This window comes from Cryptomeria japonica, chromosome 2, assembly GCF_030272615.1.
Source record: "Cryptomeria japonica chromosome 2, Sugi_1.0, whole genome shotgun sequence".
NCBI classification, from domain to species: domain Eukaryota; kingdom Viridiplantae; phylum Streptophyta; class Pinopsida; order Cupressales; family Cupressaceae; genus Cryptomeria; species Cryptomeria japonica.
In genome coordinates this window covers 35,351,629-35,372,037 of record NC_081406.1, presented here as the reverse complement: position 1 = coordinate 35,372,037, position 20,409 = coordinate 35,351,629, and the positions used below count along the sequence as shown (strand labels likewise).

The 20,409-nt window shown below is 36.2% G+C and overlaps 1 protein-coding gene across 1 annotated transcript in view; it reads left to right on the top strand.

The window, feature by feature from the left end:
- Positions 1 to 316: 316 nt before the first annotated feature.
- Positions 317 to 20,409, top strand: part of LOC131047399 (uncharacterized) — a 56,218-nt gene continuing 36,125 nt past the window's right edge. Inside the window, exons 1-3 of the mRNA XM_057981281.2 lie at positions 317 to 532; positions 691 to 1,070; positions 16,007 to 16,055. Of these exons, the coding sequence (XP_057837264.1) occupies positions 418 to 532; positions 691 to 1,070; positions 16,007 to 16,055 (544 nt within the window). The 5' untranslated portion in view covers positions 317 to 417. The remainder of the gene's footprint in view (positions 533 to 690; positions 1,071 to 16,006; positions 16,056 to 20,409) is intronic.

Genomic DNA, 20,409 nt, shown 5'->3' with positions numbered 1-20,409 from the left:
GTCTGCGTTTCAATAAAGTTTTTACCCCTTTTATTCAATAATTATCAAGAGAGATTTCTGGATTCGATTGTGTGAAAGATTTTAGCATCAACGTTTCGGATCACACTCCGTGATCCATGATCAGAATGAAGAGAGTCAAAATCAAGAAAAATAGTCCAATGAAATCTCTTGATAATAACAAGGAAAATAGTCCAATGAAAAGTGAAAAAGTAAAATTTATAAAAATTATAGGAAAAAAATATTAGAAACATATTGATGTTGAGATGTGAAAAGTAAAAGCTAATGATATTCACGAGTTTCAATAAAAAATTAGAGTTAAAACAAATGCCCTTGGATTTTGAAGCCAGTTTGGAAATTCATAGGAATTTCTCTGGTTAGGGAATAGGGAGTTTGAGGTGAATGAGTGAACTGTAAAGAATGGCGAATATTGCGAAGGAGCCCAGCACGGCGCCAGACCCCGAGAAATGGTATCCTTTCACGCTCGGCTCTTCTCTCGCCGCTAACTCCAACACCAAATTCTGCTCCCTCAGATGTAAGTAATCTAAATTTGCCTTTAAAATCCCTCCAAATTTATCTCCAATTTCTGACAATTCTACTGAAACTCCATATTCCCAAAATTCAATACTTTTCCAAACCATAAATCCTCAAATTTTAAAATATCATATGATTCCGATGCTTTTGTATGTGCAGATGAATTTAAGCCTGCGTCTATTGACTTAACCAGGCCGGGGTCCCTCCAGAAAAGCAAGGAGAACAAGGTTACCGTGGAGTTTAATAATAACCAGCCTGGAAAGCCGAATTGTTCGTTTCAGGGCAGTGTTGAGGATTGTAAAGACTTGGACGCCGTTCTCTTTTTTGACGGGCAGAATTTCAGGCTAGAGCGCCTGCACAAGGCCGTCAAATCCCTCAGGTACGTTAGAGAGCCCGGTGAGTCAGCAGCCGCCGCCACGTCAGCACCGGCGGCGTCTACAGCTGGTAATGGCTTTGCTGCAACGGCTGCAGAGGCCCGGTCGCCTCCGGCTAGGGTTTCCAAGGGTGCAGCCATTAGGACTACGCTCAATTCTGCACCTGTGAGTACTTTTTAATTTTAAAAAATGGAAATCGCTTTTATATTTGCATTGATAAATCAAGAAAGAGTATGTGTAAGGCCTCGTAATTGCATTTTTAAAATTTATGTTAAAGAGTTTGCTATTATTTTTTTTCTTTTTCCTAAATAGCATTCAAATTTTTGTTAATGCGAAAATAAGCCTAGATAGCTGTTTAAAATAAAAAACCAGTTTGAAGGACATTGAGATCCAAGTCCATAACTAAATGACGAAAGTTGTATTATTGGCGAACCAGTACAACAGAGAGGAAGAAAACACAAAAAGGCATCAAACCCCGATCACAGCCATAGTATTGAAAACAACTCTAAGAAGCCTCCTGACCACGAATGTTCTGCTGGCTTCTCTAGTGTGATTGCATAATTTCATTTATTCTCGCGTTTTTAGAAATGCATATTATAAATTACACAGCTCTAACAGTGAGAATGCATGGAAAGTCTCTACTTAAGAAAGTTAGAGACACTAACATTTGCAGCCCAGGTAAGTGCTTAACTTAGTTACGGAAACACATTGATTTGTTGTATTATCCTTGACAAATATTTAACGCAAATATTTGTGGACAGATTTGAATATTTAATCGGATCCTTATATAAACTTAACACCAAGGTAATTATTTTTATTTTTTTATTTGAGGTGTAAATATTTAAAACTTAGAACCTTAGAAATCCAAAATGGAGAAATGTTTACACAGCAGCATTATCAATCCCATATTATACTCTTGACTTTATTATTTTACCTAAAACTAACACACCCTAATCTATTCTGTCCAAATCTAACAAACCCAAAAACACCCCCTTTTTACATTTATGCAGTCACATTAAATGCCGGTATTACATGAATGGGTTCACAGTAAGATAAGCAGCAGGTTTAAACATATACCCAGATCTAGTAAACTAAGGTTGCAAACAGTAAACACCACATTGCATTCCATGAATGGGTTCACAATAAGCTAAGCAGCATGTTTAAACATATACCCAGATCTAGTAAACTAAGATTGTAAACACCACTTGGAGCTCATTGATACCCAGACATATAAATTAGATTCACAAGAAGATAAAATTGTAGGACCTTTATATACATTACACGGGATTGAAGCCCATTACTGAATGCGGCTATAACAGCAACAGAAAATACAACAGTAAGCTCCAATAATAGAAATATTGGTTGTACAGCCACATTTTAAACTGGAAATACAATGGTTTGATCCCAAGGCAATGAGCAAATTGAACTAATTGGGTGATGCTATACATCTATCACCAATAAAGCTCAAACTTGACCTCTGTGTGAGACTGCTCCTTTAGCTGAAGGGGTTTCGTCCTTTGATGCAACTTCTATGGGTGTTTTGTCTCTCAATCTCTTGCAAACCTGCGGGTCTTTGCCCACTGATCTGGGTGCTAAAACAATTGTGCTCATAACAAGTTCTGATTAGGGTTTTTTGTGTATATTCAATTGATGTCTTTTTCCCCTATCTTTCTGCTCAAAATACACCTAGAAAGATGTCAAAGACTGCAATAGTGGTTACCATCGCTAGACTGGTATGCAATAGGGATTGTTTGTACCTTCTCAGTGTCATTTCCATTGTAACATGCTTGGTATTGTACCATGTGTGTGGAAATGGCCTTGGGAAGCTTGGAGAAATGTCCCTTGTAAATTGCAGCTGGCTTCGACAACAATGACAAGAGGTTCCTTAGGGTTTAAAACCCTAACTGCCTCAGTAATGGTAGCCAAAGTTGACTTCTTTGTTTGTGCAGCTGGGTGTACACGTGGAACCATGTCCTTATTGTTAAATGATACTTCTATGCCCATGGGAACCCTTCTAGAAGACACACCATCAATTTGTGCGTTAATGGTTGTTCATTTGCATAGGGAGGTAGGTGGAGACGAATAGTGAAAAGAGGTGGGATTGTCAGAGTTCGGGTGTTAGGAATACCTCATGACTTATGGGGTTCAAGGTTCGAAAGGGAGGCATGTCAGCAAGGTGAAGTTCGACTTTCCAACAAGGGTTTGTGAAGGAGTGGGGTTTGATAGAGTTATTATATTATGGGAAACCTTGAAGTCCCAATGGAAGAGGGAGTGAATGCCAAGGAAGGATGTAGGTATGTTTGGATTGACAAGTCTGACACTTTCATAAATATAAAGGAAAATTGTTGTTGGGAGGAAATGCAGGTTGGGAACGGGAAGTTCAAAATTCTGATAGGGACCAAGGAAAGTTTAGACTTATATGGGAATGCAAGCTTGGACAAAGAACTCCAAAACTTTGAAGACCTACGTTGACTTAGAAGATTGACCATGCCTTCATACTTAGAGATTTTGAGGGCCTTAGGAAGACACATGGGGGATGAAGGGGAGGAATACATACCTAAGATTGGATCAAGTGAGATGTGGGAGTTAGGAAATGGGTATTTTGCCTCACCACATAAATTGTAGAAAAAGGAGACATGACAAGTCTGCCTCGGTCAAATTTGCTTGCCCTTAAGCAATTGTAAGTTCAAATATTTCAATATCTATGGACCTTCTCATGTTGCATCTATTATGGGTAGGTTCTTTCATCTCACCAAGTACTTTGTGATGCTTTAGCCTCTCAACCTTCTTTTTCTTACCTTCATAATTGCTTTGGGAATCAAATTTAGTTTGCCTTCTCATTTAATAGGGGCAGCTCTATTGAAGGTAAAATATATATTTTCCAAGTGCTCTCTTGGCAATTCCAACTCATAGGCAACTTTGCCAGCTCTTATCAAAATTCTATAAGGCTTGTAAAAATGAGGTTTGAGTTTTTCAGACCCACTTACCTTTAAGGAGGATTGTTAGTAAGGTTGTAGTTGCACAAACCTTATCTTTCCAACTTCAAATGCTTCTTCTATCCTATGATGGTCTACATACATCTTTTGTTGATTTTGGGCTTGATCAAGATCGTTCTCCAGTGATTTCAAAATGCTTTGGCCTTGTTGGATCAAATCACTCACTCCAGGGCCTTGCTGTCAGACAACACAAGGTCAAGAAAACTTTGGGCTTCATATCCATATAAAGCCATGATTGGTGTCATCCCAATAGACATGTCATAAGTAGTTTTATAGTAGTGCTCCCCCAGATGGAGCCATTTTATTTAAGCCTTCTAATGACCAGCAACATATTTTTTCACATAGCCTTCCACCCATTTATTTACTATCTTAGTTTGACCATTTGTTTGGGGGTGGTAGTTAGTATTGGGTGTGAGTTTGGTCCCAGTCAAGTGAAAGAGCTCCTGCTGAAATAGGCTCAAGAACCAATTTTCTATGTCTGTCATGATGTTCTTAGGTAGCCCATGAAGTCTAAACACATTCTTGAAGAACACATCAGCAACTTGCGGTGCCTTAAAATTTGAAGAAATTGCAAGGAAGTAAGAGTATTTTGTGATTCTATCTACAATTATATATATACAATCCTTACCTTGGACTTTAGGAATTTTAGCGATGAAGTCCATCAAAATACTGTCCCATTTCTGCTTTGGAATAAGCAAAGGCTGCAATAGTCTTGTGGGATGTGCTTGTTTTGGTTTATTTCATTGGCAAATATAACATTCTCTAATGTGCCTAAGGATGTCATCCTTGAGTCCTTTCCATGTGAATCTCTCCCCAACTTGCATATAAGTCTTGCAATATCTTGAGTGGCTTGCCAAGAGATTATCATGAATTACCCTCAAAATTCTTTCCTTCAATTTTGATTCTGATACTAAATAAATTCTTTCCTTGCAGAACACAGTTCAATTTTTATTTGAATTGTGTTCTTCAAGTCAATTAAATTCTTTCATTTTATTTCAATTTATGTGCATCTAACACTAAATCAATTTTTATTTGGTCATGCTCTATGTCCCCGATCACTCCCAAAGGCGTCCCAGAAATGTTTCCGAAACTCTGCTCGGTTTTGGGACAGACAGGGTACTTCTAAAAGCTGTCCCTGGTACGGGAACAGGGGTACCAGCACAGGGAACATGTCTGTATGGAACATAGATTGAAAGGGTATAAAGTAAGGAAGAGTCATTTCAATTGGGAAGCATCATATCCCTTCAAAGGGTTGCCTACCTTGGTGAAGGTATAAGAAGAGTTGGTTAAGTGTGGTGAGGAGGGGCAGTGGTCCAGAGATGAAGCAAATCCAGAGAAGAATAAGGTCATAGAATATATTAAGAAATCTGAGTTTAAATTCAGGAAAGACATCCATAATGGATCAGCCAATGAAAAGGAACCCTTGGCCTAAAACCAGAAAATCAGAGCAGACATAAATATATTATTGCAGCAGATATAAATACATCATTACAGCAGACTAAAAGAAGTCAGTTGAATAAGGAAGAGAGATCCAATTGCAGAATTAGTAAGAGAAGTCAGCAGACTTTGATTGTTATAAAGTGCTTGGATTCAAATCAAGATTTAAAGTGAGCAATTGTGCATTTCTAAATATATTTCATTCCTTATCTACTGAATTTGTGATTCTAGGGTAAATTAGGAAATGATCCCAATAGGGGACTTTGCAGAGGATATTTGCATTTCCAAGAATGTAACTCCTCCATCCACTTGTCTTCCACCTTCTAACTTTACTGGTTGTCACTTGCCACTTGCCCATGTTGTCAGAAGTTTTGAAATGCCACTTAACATTCTAAAATGTGCTTCCCAATTTCCCACTCCATATTTTTGCCTCCAAAACTTTTCAAATGTCATTTATAAATTCAACCTTCAATCTGATTTGATCATTTAACCATGAAGGCAATATTTCCTGGTTTATCCACAAGTCCTGATTTACTATTTCTGGATAACTGGACTTGCTACAAATAATAAGCACTATTTTTGGAAAGGGGACATACATGACCAGCTCACAGGAGGCTGAAGGAAACTCGTCTGCTTAGTCAAGGACATATGTGGTGAATGGCACAAGTCGTATGGTCACAGTCTCTCCGAAAAAAAGAAAAGAAAATTTACATTTCTGATTGTATCTGCTTTCATTACAAATAGACTTGAGGATTTGTATGGGTTATTATTGATGAATTTAATCCATTGGATCTGATTCTGATTTCTATCATTACTGCTACCTGTGAACTAAAGATTTGTGTCTACAAGTTCTGGTAATTCTCCCGAGTTTCATTTTTATTGTGCTTGCAATACTTTCTTTCTCTGAGTGGGATATTTCAATTGCAATGAGACAATTTACTGGAAGAAGAAAATTAGCCCAAAAGTCTTTTTTTTTCTGTTTTAACTTTTTTTTTTTGTAATTTTTGGTTATTTGGGGTTCTTTGGAATTTTAATACCATTTGGGCAGAATTTGTAGGTGGATTCTTCCCAGATTAAAAGAAATTGGTTATGGAATTGACAAATCTTGCAGATTGTATAAGACTCAAACTTGCTGTAGTAACTCACTCAATAACTTGTAAATTGGAGAACAGCTTCTGCTTTCTGAACAATTTGGCATGCTGTCACACTGGTGTGATATCATAAAACTGTTTGGTGGTCATGGATTTTGATTGCTAATCCCCAAATCTGATTGCATAGAGTAGGGTATAAGAGTTTAGGATTCTACAGGTTGCATCTGGTCTAGAGCTTGCTTATATTCTGATCCCGTTTGTAAATATTGTCAACTCAATGTTTTAGAGCACCAACTATGGAGGAGAGACCATAACAATAGTTCACTATCCTTTCTTTGAGGTACGCTGCAAGTAGCTTACTAGGACCAACTGCATATCGGTGCATCACAAATTTCAGATGGCCTAAGGCTACCTAGAGTGAGGTTTCAAAAAAACTCCTATGTTGTATTGCGAAAAACAACTGCTACCGTTCAATTTCATGTTGGATAAATACTTCTATTCTAATTTACAATATGGGTGACTTACAAAGCATATGCACCAGGAGCTAATTGATAATATCTAAAACAGAATGGGGTTTTGCAACAATAATTCTGAAATTTTGGAGCTTGCTTATGTTGCTAAGAAGGATTTGAATACATACCATACAAGTGAGCAGTAAATTTGAAATGCCCTTTTCCCAAAATTTTATTCATTTGGCTTGAATCAATAGTTTTGATTAATCTTGGAGTAAGGATTTAATATTGTACTGGTGTTCCCCTTACTTGAATGCCAGGCTCCTCTCTTGGTAATTGGTGGGAAATTCCTAGTGAGTACAAACACTAAATGCCTAGTACATCCTCTCCTCCAATAACAACCAAATAGAATGTCCTCAAGGGTATTATTGATCATTATAAACTCCATGTTATGTATCACTCCTAGGCATTCAATGCTCTGATGGCTGGTAACCTGCTGGAGAAAATCTTAGATGTGTTTTAGGTGAAGACTTAGCCTAGGAACTTGTTTCTTATCCAAAATATTAAGCTTGATACAAGCATCAACTATGACCAAAACCTAGTTCTTTCTTGTATGATTGAAACCTTGAAGGTTTCAAGACATCCAACCCTATCATTGTAATAAGGATATTGATGGTTCTCCTGCTTCAACTACAGGAAGTGACTGACTTTCTGGTTCACTTGACATCACTTTGGTAAGGGATATCTTCATTTTCGAGTTTGGTTTTGAGCTTTGATGGAGACACATCTTTGACCATGTGAAATATTTTGTGGTTACATACATGACCCTTACTCCATGGTTCAGAATAGTTACGACAAGGATTTGTCACACAGGAATTGTGATTGGTAATAGGTGGATGGCTGGGGTATTATGACAAAAAAACTAGTCTTTTTTCGTTCCCTAATTTTTTTAAGTATTACCCTTCTACCCAAAACTTAAGTTTTCGTCTAACAGCATCTACATCGATTTCTGATTTCCTAGCCATAGAAATTTATGTTCAAGGTTTTTATTTTTAAATATCCTTACCTCAAGTTTGGATTTCTCACTACAAGTTGGAGATGAGATACTGATCACTATATCCTCTGGGAGTTGGCATTTGACTCCAAAACATGCAACTTTTCCATATATTCCTCCAGTATCATATTCTCTCTGAAAAAGATGCACAAAGTGGGTGCTGTATGGTTCATCCCTGTTTCGATTTTCCCTTTCAGTCAAAGTCTCAACAAACTGAGTTTACCTGCGTCTAAGGTGTTGGGAAAGCCATCTATCTTCTGATGTGTGGACAGACTTGTCAAGATGCTATAGAGCCACATTTATTTTCTTCTCAAGATCATTAATTTGCTGCACCTTCAGAGCTAGATGGATCTAACTCATTTATTTGCACACATCCACTTCCTTCCCAAAATTATTCTATGGGATTTTCATCTTTAAGCTGAAAGAGGATTTTTATTGGCTTTTTTCCCCCTTCTGATTTTCTCTCTAAGAAATTGGTCACCAGAAGGGTTAGCATCTTTAAACACTGAATCTATTCACATTTTTCCAAAGTCTATCAATTCATTGACATCTATTATGAATTTTGTAAGCAATCTTCTTAGCTCTTCATTGTCACAATTTTTGAGGTTTATCTCAGATAAACTCCCTGTGGCATTTAATTGACTGAAGCTTTGATATCACCTTTTGTGTTCCTAAATGAACTGCAGAAAAATGAATGTGAAAATGTATTAAATAACAAAAAACAAATATGAAAAAATGGGAGCACATGCTTGCCGGTGATGGAATGCCCCTGTAAATCTGGCTGTAACACAAGTACTTATACAACAGTGGCTCTGTTTAGGGCTTTCCCTTATTTTATACTCAATGGGAAGGGAACCATAGTAACTTGACTCATTACTTACTCTTAAGTTTTTAACGCACGACTTAAGTCTTCATTAATCTTAGATTGAAAAAATAATGCTTAAATAATATCACTAAGACTAGGGACAACTGGGGCTAAAAACACAAGTCGAATATTATGTTGTGCCTAGGTACACAACTTTTCTTAAGTATATGCCAGTGTTTTTATTGTTTCCTAGCCTAGCTATCTTTGGTTCAAACAATCACATTCCCAAAGTTTTGAAGTGCCGGGTTTCAGTTCTTGGTGCTAGGTAGGATTTTATTTTCTTGTTAATTATGATTTATCATTTTTAAATTGTGTAATTTTTTTGAGATAATTAAAAGTGCGATAAGCAACCAGGTTCTGTGATGGGTTTAGATGGTGTTAGAGCATATAGAATGTTTTGTTGTCATGACTAGTCCGAGTCCTTACTTGTATTATTCTAAAATTTCAACCATGCAATATAAATGATTTAAGTTGAATACCAAGGCAAATCAAGTTCAAAGGGTGATAGTGAACTGGATTTCTGCAATTGCGTGTAGATGGTATTATGAAATATAGACGCCATATGGGTAGGTGTATTTGTGGTTGATTTATATTGTTGTCTCTATCAACTTCATGTGTAATTTTAAGGTAGATCATATTTAGTGTGTGATAGATAGTCAAAATCTGTAATAGAGTGTGAAGATTGAAGTTTCAATTGTGCAATGTGACTGTGTTAAGCATAATCTATGATTATTTAATTTCAAAGGGTGATAGAAAAACATTCTATTACGTAGGTATATATGGTGGTACATTGTATCCATTTTTAAGTCGTTATGCCAGTTGATTATTTATTAAAACTTTCACATGAACTGTGGGATTGCTGGCCTTCAGCAAGCAGGAGGTTTAAGAAGTTGGTCTCTAAAGAAAATTGAAGATGTGTTTTTAAATATTCAAAATATTAGAAAAACAAAATTGGCATATTGCCCAATGGGGTTGAGCTTAATTGGTGAGGTTGATGGTATGTTCCTTTGATTATACCATCTGCTAGGGTTCAAATCCCTAGAGGTATAATTGAGTCAGGATTGACCCTTGGGTGACTTTGATGGATTGGTTTCCTCTGCTTTGACAGCTTATAGCTGAAGGGGGCTTTTGGAATAGATGTATGCTTACTCAACATGTTATAATCTGCTTAAGTGCAGAGATGCCAATATCTAGATGTAATCCGGTTCATCCATAAATTTTTTTATGACTCTCATATTCTATCCTGCTCTTAAGAAGTCAGTATTGAATAAGATCAGGATCATTATAGCCTGATTCGATCTGGAGCATCTGATTATGTAATGTCCCGTTTTACGAAAATTGCAATATAATCACAAAATGTAATGCTCTGATACCACTGTAATGTCCCCTTATGTTATTATTTATGAAATAGGAACATTTACCTTATAAGAATCAATTGCAAGACACTTCTTTCCTTAAAGTCTCAAATTTCACTTAAAATAATAATGATCGAAGTTACTTGATTGCAAGAATAATAGTTTATGATACCACTTAATAAATGATTGTTCTTATGTTATACAATTGATACCACTTATTTTTTGATATTAAATGATATGTGAAAACAAATATCACTGCTATCTCTGATATAACAAATTGACTCGTGCAAGAATGATCTCTGATCTATATATATATGATCTGTACTTTGATATACAATATGAATGGTACTTTGTATTGGTGTAATAAGACCTTCGATCTATACATGAATGCTTGCCTGATATATATGATTATGTAGCAATTCTATATTATCTTCAGATATGGATGCTTGCCTGATTTATCTTGTGACTTATAGCAAATCGAATAGGTGCTGTGTCTGATTCTTTTCACTGGTAAATGTGCTTCGAAAAGCCAAAGGCTGTGTGAGCGAATCCACAAAGGATGAATAAGAAATAAAGATGTCTGATGTACCAATATGAATGTGCCGATGTGAATGTTAATATCACTTTGAAGTGATACGGAACTGTTCCTGATATAAAATTATGTACTTGCAACGATGAATAGAGGTGCTGTTCCTGATATAGATATTGTTCTTTATGCAACCGATGTGTACCAAAGGCAATTGCTCAAACTGAGGGATCTAAACTGGATAAGAAAATAAAAGATAAACTTAGTTGATGCCTGATGGAGTGAGATCGGTTTCCCTCTTATATCTTGCAAATCGAAGAGATTGCATCGCTTCAAATTCGATGAGACACAACTCCTCCTTATCATTCCGCCCCATAACAAATTGGTTTTCGAACAAGGCATTGAGTCTTCCTTCGAGGGATGGTCTAATTCTGATCATCTTCATGAATTATGGGATCCTGATGGCATTGGGAATGGGGAACCATATATATATATATGATTTCAAAATAAAGAAAGATTGGCATCAACCTTATAGTCGCTGCTCCAATAGGTACCTCCTTCATGTGGTCTTGAAGACGATGTTGGAATGTCATCTTGAACATATTGGGTTATGCATCTATTATTGGTTATATGGATCGTATTTGATCAATGTAATCAATGGTAGAGTCATGATCTTTGTATGTGCAAGATGGTTGTTAGCAAGGTCATCATTCATGACAATATGAGAGTTTGGTATGATGTATGCTTGCAAAGCTTCATTCCTTGATGGATAGCTGACATATCAATTTCTTGTTTGTCCTTACTCTTATCCTTCATTGGGATCCTTTAATGGAAAATCTTGAAGTCTTATGGAATAAGATGATTTTCCACAATGTCTTTATGCCATTTAACTAACAATGATTACTATGTACAATTGTTATGTTCTAACTTCTAACTAATGAAAATTACTATCAAGGTTGCCACCCTTGATCATATTTTTGTTAATCATGATTAGGTCATCGATGGGGACATCACAGATTAATTGCACTAAATAAATAAATAAATCTTTTTAATGATTATCATGAATGCATCTTGTTAATGGGAAGCTTGATATGTTGTCATAAGTAGTAGAAGTAACACTTGTTCAAAGTATTGTCAAAAACTCAAAGGTGCTAGCAAAGAATGTCAAAATAATTGCACTTTTCTTGGTATACCCTATATGAGTCACTTTCATCTTAAGAAGAATGATAAATTCAAACTATGACATCTTGTAGGGAACACACTCTGCAGGCATGTAATGGCCTCTTCCAATTTTTTTCCTAGAATTATAATTATAGCAATTTAGCGTTAGGGTTACTCTTAACTAGTAAGGTCTATGATACTTCTTACTAGGAAAACCAACATATTTCAACATAACTACATGCTTAGAATTTATTATTGCAACTAATGAACATTTAGCTTTCATAATACATTTGATAACTATTATATTTAAGCCCCAATCCCTACCTCTAACCTAATCCTCAACCCTACTAAGGATGGGGAATAACCATGTTAGGGTGCTAGTAACTATTCTTCACAAATAGTGCCTTTGTATGATGTAATACATGCCCATTCCACTGAGGTCTTATTTATTGCCCTTGTATGATGTAGCATGGTCCATTCCACTGCAGGACTTACCTATCTTTCAAGGTATTAATACCGCCTCTCCCTAACATTTCCACATTTAATCCTTCTTAGGGGCAATAGAAAAGATTAAAGATTAGGCTACCATATAACAATTCTTAATGCATTAAGATTGTAGATGTTATGAACATATTCTAATCATTTATTTATATGAATTTACTATCTTAGTCCATTTGCATATATATATATATATATTTAGAATGAATTCATTAATGAATGCAATTTGCTATATTATTCTCTTTATTAATGCTTCTGCTCATATTATGTGTCATAGATTGGCGTTTCATCTTTAATTATTGTGATGTCCCTATCTAAATGCTAAATCTCTAGAACCAAATAACTAAGGAAAAAACTCCTTGTATTATCTTTATAATGAAGTTGATGCAATTGGAACCAAACGGTTTGATATCAATTTATTAAGAATGATCAAGATTATTATCACATTGATCAGCATAACCCATAAGGGATCCCATCAGAACTCCTATATGCACCGATCACAACCATTTAATCACTTTTCAACGATGGATAACATTAAACATAAAATAAGAGACCAGCAAATCGATAACCATATTAATCATCAAGTAATCCGATCACATAAACCCAAGGGAACAATACATAAGAGATTTGATTAAGTAATAAAGTGGCTGGATTAAAATTAGCGTTTAATATATAACCAAAGGGCGTGATTCCTTTTGGTTAGAATACAGTGACTAATGGTAATTAAGGGATACGATTTGGTTATAAAAGTAAAAGATGCGATCAACGAAGGGATACGACCATCCCAAATCAAAGACACCAACCGATCAATCTTATAAGCTATTTAATGAGGATCACATATGCATTCCCAGAAATCATGGGGGTTTTTGGAACATCTTTATTGGACTTAAGCAGAATGGAAGGAAGCCAAGTGGAGGGGGGAATATGATGAAAAGGACGTTAGAAATGAACATGGTGTGCAGCATTGACCAAAAACGGCAATCGATAGGGGGAATAAATCTTCTTAAGAAATTCAGATGCTTCATCTGAAGCAGTGCCTATGGCATGTATCTCTTGCTTATGGACATGATTACATTACATTACATTTATATTAATTCATTGAGATTACTTCGGCAGAGACAATTCACCTTGGACGAATACGTAGAGCCACGATTGTAAGGAGATAGAGAGCAGTGCTGTCTTTAATTGGAGACTCCCTTAATCGATAATTGATGTCATTAACTAGGTATCGGACTTTCACATTAGCCACCGAACCATTTAGTGAGAACAGAATTCATTATTAAAAGGAAGAATTGTGAGAAGAGGTGATGACGTAATCTCAGGAGAATCACAGGATTGTCAAACAAAGTCACTTAATGGGAATGGCTAAATCGGTATGATTAATAAATCGATGTCAGCTCGTATTTGGCATCACAACACGATCAGAGTTTCTAAATTGTTTATCAGTAATCTGTGGCTCATCACAACACTGTATTGCCAGCGATATAACTTTCGTTAGTGAAAGATATGCGTACCACGATAAAGGGACTTGGAGGATGTAGACATAAGGGAGAAATCGAAGGTAAGGATGCAGCTAGGCATTGATGAAGGAAGAGTCACAACTCTAAAAGAATGGCATACGGAGGATATGTAAGGTAGTACTAAATTGTTTGAAGAGATCATTTTGGATGGGTTTTACTCCTGGCATACAGATGGGAATGACTCCAGTAAGCATTCTCCTTTAAACTGGTTGTATACTTCCAGTACTAAGTCAGAAATAACACCTCACATTCGCATCGTATACAGACCAAACCAGATGCCGCAAATAGTAACTTGACATTAAATCTGTAGAATCAGAGAGAGTAATTAAGATAAGTTCTGCTTCCTGAATTATTCTTAAATTTTAAATTCAATATTATAATAGAAAGTATTCAGTTCTAATAAAGTTATTTTTATTAATATATTACATTTTTCATTTCAATTTAAAATTGATGTCTCAGGACTAAATTAAGGTTAATCCCAATTGGGGACGTTACAATTATTAACTTTATGAAATTGTAATAATTAATTGTTCTAATTATAAAATAGATTCAGTGTACCAGGCTGTGGTCTGATGGCAAATTGCAATTTAAACTTGATCGTTACTTGAGAGCAAGTTCTTATTAATTGCTCTTCTATCTTATCTAATCGATTGATGGCATTATTACTTGCAAACGCGTTTCCACCCTAAAGGCACATGTTTCGCAAATAGAAATGGTTTCGGGTACAGGGGGATGGCTGGAAAGTTTCCAAGCCATCACCAATCAAGCAAAATTTTTGGAAATGTGGAAATGGTCAACTATGTAGTCGGAGACCGTTGACTGTCCCCTGAACGGTTGGGGATGGCCGTCCCGGGGACGGATGGCCGTTTCCGGTGGCAAGAGGGATAAAAAAAAAGAATTTTTTATAAAATCTATTTTTAACCTTAAAAAGGTAAACCTAAATATTTAAAAAAATAATAAAGGCCTTTGCTTATTTAAATATTCTGATATATGATATGATACTTTTCATTGTTTCAATGAATTATATCTATGAATGTATGAAATTGCAATTTGAACTCTCATTTGATTCATTTAATCATGATGCTATCCTATGTTCTTATTCCATGATGATTCAATTTGATTCATTTGATGCTATTTTCTTAGTTCTATGATGATTCAATGATTTTAGAATTTAGATTCTGATTTATAAATGTTATTATGTTGCTATGATGAATGCTACTCTGTTACAATGTTATATAAATATATAATTCATGAATATATTTAAAATTTCAGATTTCCATATATATATATATAGCCGTCCCCTACTCCTGGAAAAAAAAAATGTCCTGGAAACTTGGGGTAACATAGATTGATGGTTGTCTCCTTGGGATTCTTTTCTCTCCATGTGAGGGAGAGGTCACACCTCTTCATCATGTATGCCCTTTGGCAAGAGACACACCCTTTCACCATTAGCACCCTTTGAAAAAGTGCAACCCTTCATTATTTCTGCCCTTCAAAAGGGACACAACCTTTCACAATCAGATCTGCACTTCTGATTCCCAAATTATCCCCCCTTAAAATGAGTTTTCTGATTCCCAAATTATCCCCCCTTCAAATGAGTTCTCTTCTCCCTTTTATAGCTCATATTTGGGGGAGTCACAACTTATCATTTCATGCCTTTTGACCATTCATTAACTTCAATCCAATTTTAATTATATTTAATTATATTCTTTTATATTTTAATTTAATTTTAATTTTAATTCTTTTGTATTTTAAATTCATTATTGTTATTTATTATTAAATGATATTTCAAAGTGGGGACATTACAAGGCAGACCTTTATAGGATTAATTATATTCATGAGCAAATTAGTGGCACTGGAACAGACGTAGTGTTACACAGACAATACCATGATACAATTGAAATAGTTTGCATCTGCCATGCGTGAGTTCCAGCCATAATTACATACCTGATTTGATTAACTTTTTTAATTTTGTATTCTTTGGTTAGTGTTAGTCATTCTAGTCCATGAAGGGCACACTAATTTCAAAGTAAAATTAGTTTAGGGATTTAATGTTCATGCGTTGTAGTGGGAATTTGTTTTCCAATGGCTGCATTGTGATGTCGATCTGTATGGTTATGATTTTAAATTGTTGTTTTCTTAACAGGTTGCTATTGAGCGAATTGACATTGGCGAGCCCGAGAATACAAGCCCAGGTCTTTCTCTTCACCTTTAATTGGAGCAGTTAGTGTTTATCTGTAATGGAATTTATTTAATAGTTGTTATTTGTTTGCATAGCTGCCTATTTTATATAACATGATAAATCATTTAAAAGCAAATTTTTTTATACTCAGGTTTTATGATATTATTCAATTTTTGAAAATTTTCCCATAAACTTTCTTACTCCATGAAACATTGCTTCTACTTGTCTGATGTAGCCTAGGCAAGGGGCTCAAATGAAAGATTACCTAAAACTAGCATCCTACTCTCTCAAACAACACATAAGTCATTTGAAGTATAAAATTGTTTCTATTTGCGTTAATCTAAAAAAATCAGCCTTTCCAAAGAATACAAACATGTTGAAAGAATAAAATAAAATGGTTACACAACTCAGAACTAAGCCCTAATTACTATTCATGTCTTTGATGGATGAACTACATATTGAAAATTATGAATATTACACCAAGTTTTCAAGGTGGGGATGACAAGAAATAGAGGGGTGTGCATCTGGGATGCTAGGCTATACCTTTTTTAGAGGAGTGTCAAGTGATGAGAGGCCTTTTCTCTAGGGGATGATAAACGATGGCAATTGCAAAATAGGAGAAATTTAAAAATCTGGAAAATTTCAAATATTCATATTGCAAGACATTTACAATATGCATTATGATTATATAACTATAAAACATTAGATCCGAATTGAGAATTTACGAGTTAACATAGAAATAAACAAAATTTCAATGTTTAATGATTAATCGTTTGAGTTTTCATTACCAAGGTGCATATACAACACAATGAAAAGGCTGAAAGGCTACAACTTCAAAATGACAAAATGTAGAAAACTAGATCAATAGTCGCTATACATTTGCCTTAATCTTCTTCTAGTTGAAATCCAAACTTTGCATTTGAGTCACTGCCAATATGAGGGATTATCTTATCCAATGGAACCACCTCCAATCCCTCTTGTACCTCATCAATTTGTATGGCATCTTCATGGTCAACACCTCACCATATAGATGGAGTTTGTTGATACTTTGGAGTCTATTGAACTTGAAGTTGCAAGGCACTATGAATGGCCACTAACTTACTCTTTGAGAGGTAAGGTTGTTCCTCTTGATAGAGTGGTTGAGTTTGTACATGGACAATTCCTCTTTGTAACAATAAATGGATAACTTGTGGAAGGAGGTTAATCACAATCATTTGCAACTATGGTGCATCTTTACCATGCCATGTCCACCATCCAATGGTGTTGAATCGAGTTAATGTAGCTCTATCCTTCCTCACTTCTTGTTTTCCAAATCTAGACCATGAACATTGACAAAGGCAATCCTCCTTGTCTGAAGTAAACTTGCCTCAACACTATATATCTTTGAATTGGCCTTCACTTTCATTTCTTCATCATTAGGAGAAGTCATTCTCCAAGCCCTTGGTACATTGCATTTGGGATTTAGAGCATAAGCTACCATATGACGTGGGGTCTTCATATGAGAGTTATTGATCAATTCTATAGGAGCCCAATGATCACCTACTACCAAAACTAACTTTCATACAAGAGAGAAGTAATGAATATGCTATGAAGCCAAAAAAATTCATTAGATGCATAAATAAAATGGATACAATAGAGAATGAGCAAACCTTTGTTATACAAACAAGGATGAAACCCTAGGACATGAGGTAGATTGTAAAATTTTTTGAGTTTAAAAATTTTCGTTTTTAAAATTTTAATGAGAATCACTGGCAACAAATGAAGAAAGACAAAGGAATAACAGAGAATAGATTTAGTAGAAAAACATGAATCTTTATTGAGTTGTTCAAAACTAGTTTCGCCTATTGAAGGCTCATCAGTTGAACTCAAGAAAAAGATACAAGGAAAGGAGAATAAATAGAGGCGTGGAGACAAATCCACTAGCCGATACAACTTCTAAGGCCGTTACATGATCATTGGAAAAAAGGCCGTTACATGACCGTTCAAATTCTCCAAAGTTGCTAAATCAAAAATAGAAATATTTTAAAAAAGAATCGAAACATTTCTTAACATAGACAAAAAATTCGAAATCTTCTTATCCTAAGTAATTCTAGAAAGAGCAGACTCTTTCTAGAATTACCCCCGGGACTTCCCGGGAAGTCACCCATCCCAGTAGTGCCGTCCCCGGAGCGTGCTTAAACGCATCGTTTTGCGTGCCCATGGAACTGACAACTACAACAATCAATTTGAGATGGAAAAGACAAAATAAGAATAAGAGATTAAGCAGAAAGAAATTTGCTTCTAGTAAAGAAGGAACCAAGTTTTTGAGGATTACGCCAACAAATCTGTGGAGGTGGAATATGGCGCAGCGCGGGAACTTCTTAGCAAAGCCGATGAAGTGTAGGGTTTAGGGTGGCCCCCAAGTTCATTGTCTTAGTTGATTGACCAAAATCAAGTTTGAAAACAAGGGGGGTCCTCTTTCTGATTTTAGGAGTGAAAACTCTATGCAAAAGCGTAGACTTGTCATTCGAAACAACTTTGTTGAAGCAGTGAAGCAGAACATTTCTGGAATTGCCACGTGCTCAGAGTCTCTGAAACAGGAGCTTCTTTAACTGGATGAATCCAAAGGGATCAGATTCACGAATCAAATACCGCTAAAGCTCACTTATAACAAAGGATTTTTTCTGATGCAAGGGGTGCCAAGAATTGTACGAAATGTACTGATGGGCATTGAGCTTTTTCTGAAAATACTGGGTAGAAAGAATACCAGTGGAGTCAAAATCTGGACCTTTGAAAAAAGTAATGTCCAGAAGAATTGTAGAAGCACCAAAAATGCAGGGGGTGATCTTGATCTTTGGAAAAATACTCTGATAAGCACAAAAATAAGCCCGTAAAGGATCCAAAGATCCAAACCAAACACCCATAGCATAATCGATAAACCGCCTGTAGAAAAACAGAGGAACAAACAAGCATACACAACAACAAAGTTTCTCCCTATGGCGGTACCCCAGATCTGCTTGTAGAATGAACCATCAAATTCCAGAAAATGAAAATGTAGGACCAACTTGGCTAGGCTAACAATCATGCTGATCAGCCGTCGATCGAGATTGTACAGAGCAAAATAAGCAGAGACCATATTTTCAAGGGCTTTAAGCCCCGCAACAGTGAGAATGCTTGGATATAAGGACTCAACATCAAAAGTGAAGAGAATGCAATCTCGAGGGAGGCTGAGAGATTGGAGTTCACGTAAGAGAGACAAATAATCTCTGAGATGGTTGGGTTGGCTCATTAAAACAGGAAGAAGGAGATACTGCAAGAGTTTCGAAGCTGGTTCAAGAAAGTAACCAGTGTATGAGCAGATTGGTCTTCGTACCAAAATAGGCTTATGGATCTTAGGCAGGAGATAAAAAATAGAAGGGCGAGCTTTAGAAACCGGATTCTGCAAAAGAAACTTAGAGATTCCTTTAAGAAAAAAAGAAAACCTGTCAGTTATTGACAAAAGATTGTTGCGCATTAGCTTCCAAGGAATATTAGAGACAACAGCATAAACATCAACATCAGATAACTGGCAGAGACCTTCAAACTTGTACCAAAACTTGTCCTAAACAACAGGCCCCAGGTTTTTATCAATTGGTTTGATAATGATTGAAGTCTCTGTGAATATTTTTCAGGGCTTTTAAGAGCTGAGAGGGCAACAAAGGCTGAACGTTAAAAGAAGTAGAGGCTATCTTACGAAGCAAAATCTGTTCACCTTTTTTGATGATATCCTCGAGCTCATAGTTTGGATCCGGAGGATTCCAAGAGGGGTTAGAACCACGAAAGCTAAAAGGAAAAACACCAGAGAAGGGAAAAAGATTACAGGAACCAGGAACAGGGGCAAGAACATCACGATCTAGGCCAAAGAACGCACGAAGCCGGAGGTTTCTGGCGAAGGAGCGGAATTAAGCCTTGATCTTATCAATGGTCATCAGAGGGGGACGAGGAATAAATTTCAATCCAAGTCCGAGCACTTTTCTTTCATCATAAGAAAGTGCTCTCGAGGAGAAATTGTGGATCGCAAGATTAGAAATCCGATTCTCAACTTCAAAAGGACGTTTTCGAGAAAATAGGATGAGAGAAAAGAGTGCACGATTGATGACCGAACCCCAGAGACTTAGACGGAATCGCGGGCATTTGGAGTGTGCTGGCGATTCTGACCATTCCGATTGTTTTTTTGGTTGCCAATCTGACCACGACTCAAGCTGTGACCACGGTTGCGACCTCTGCTGCGACCATGATTTTGAGCCTTTGAAGTCGAGGATGAAAGCGGTTCTGCAAATTGGACAGAACGGTTTTTGTTCTGGACGGAGGGGGATTTTGCGCGCCGCCGACCGAAGACATTCGAAGTG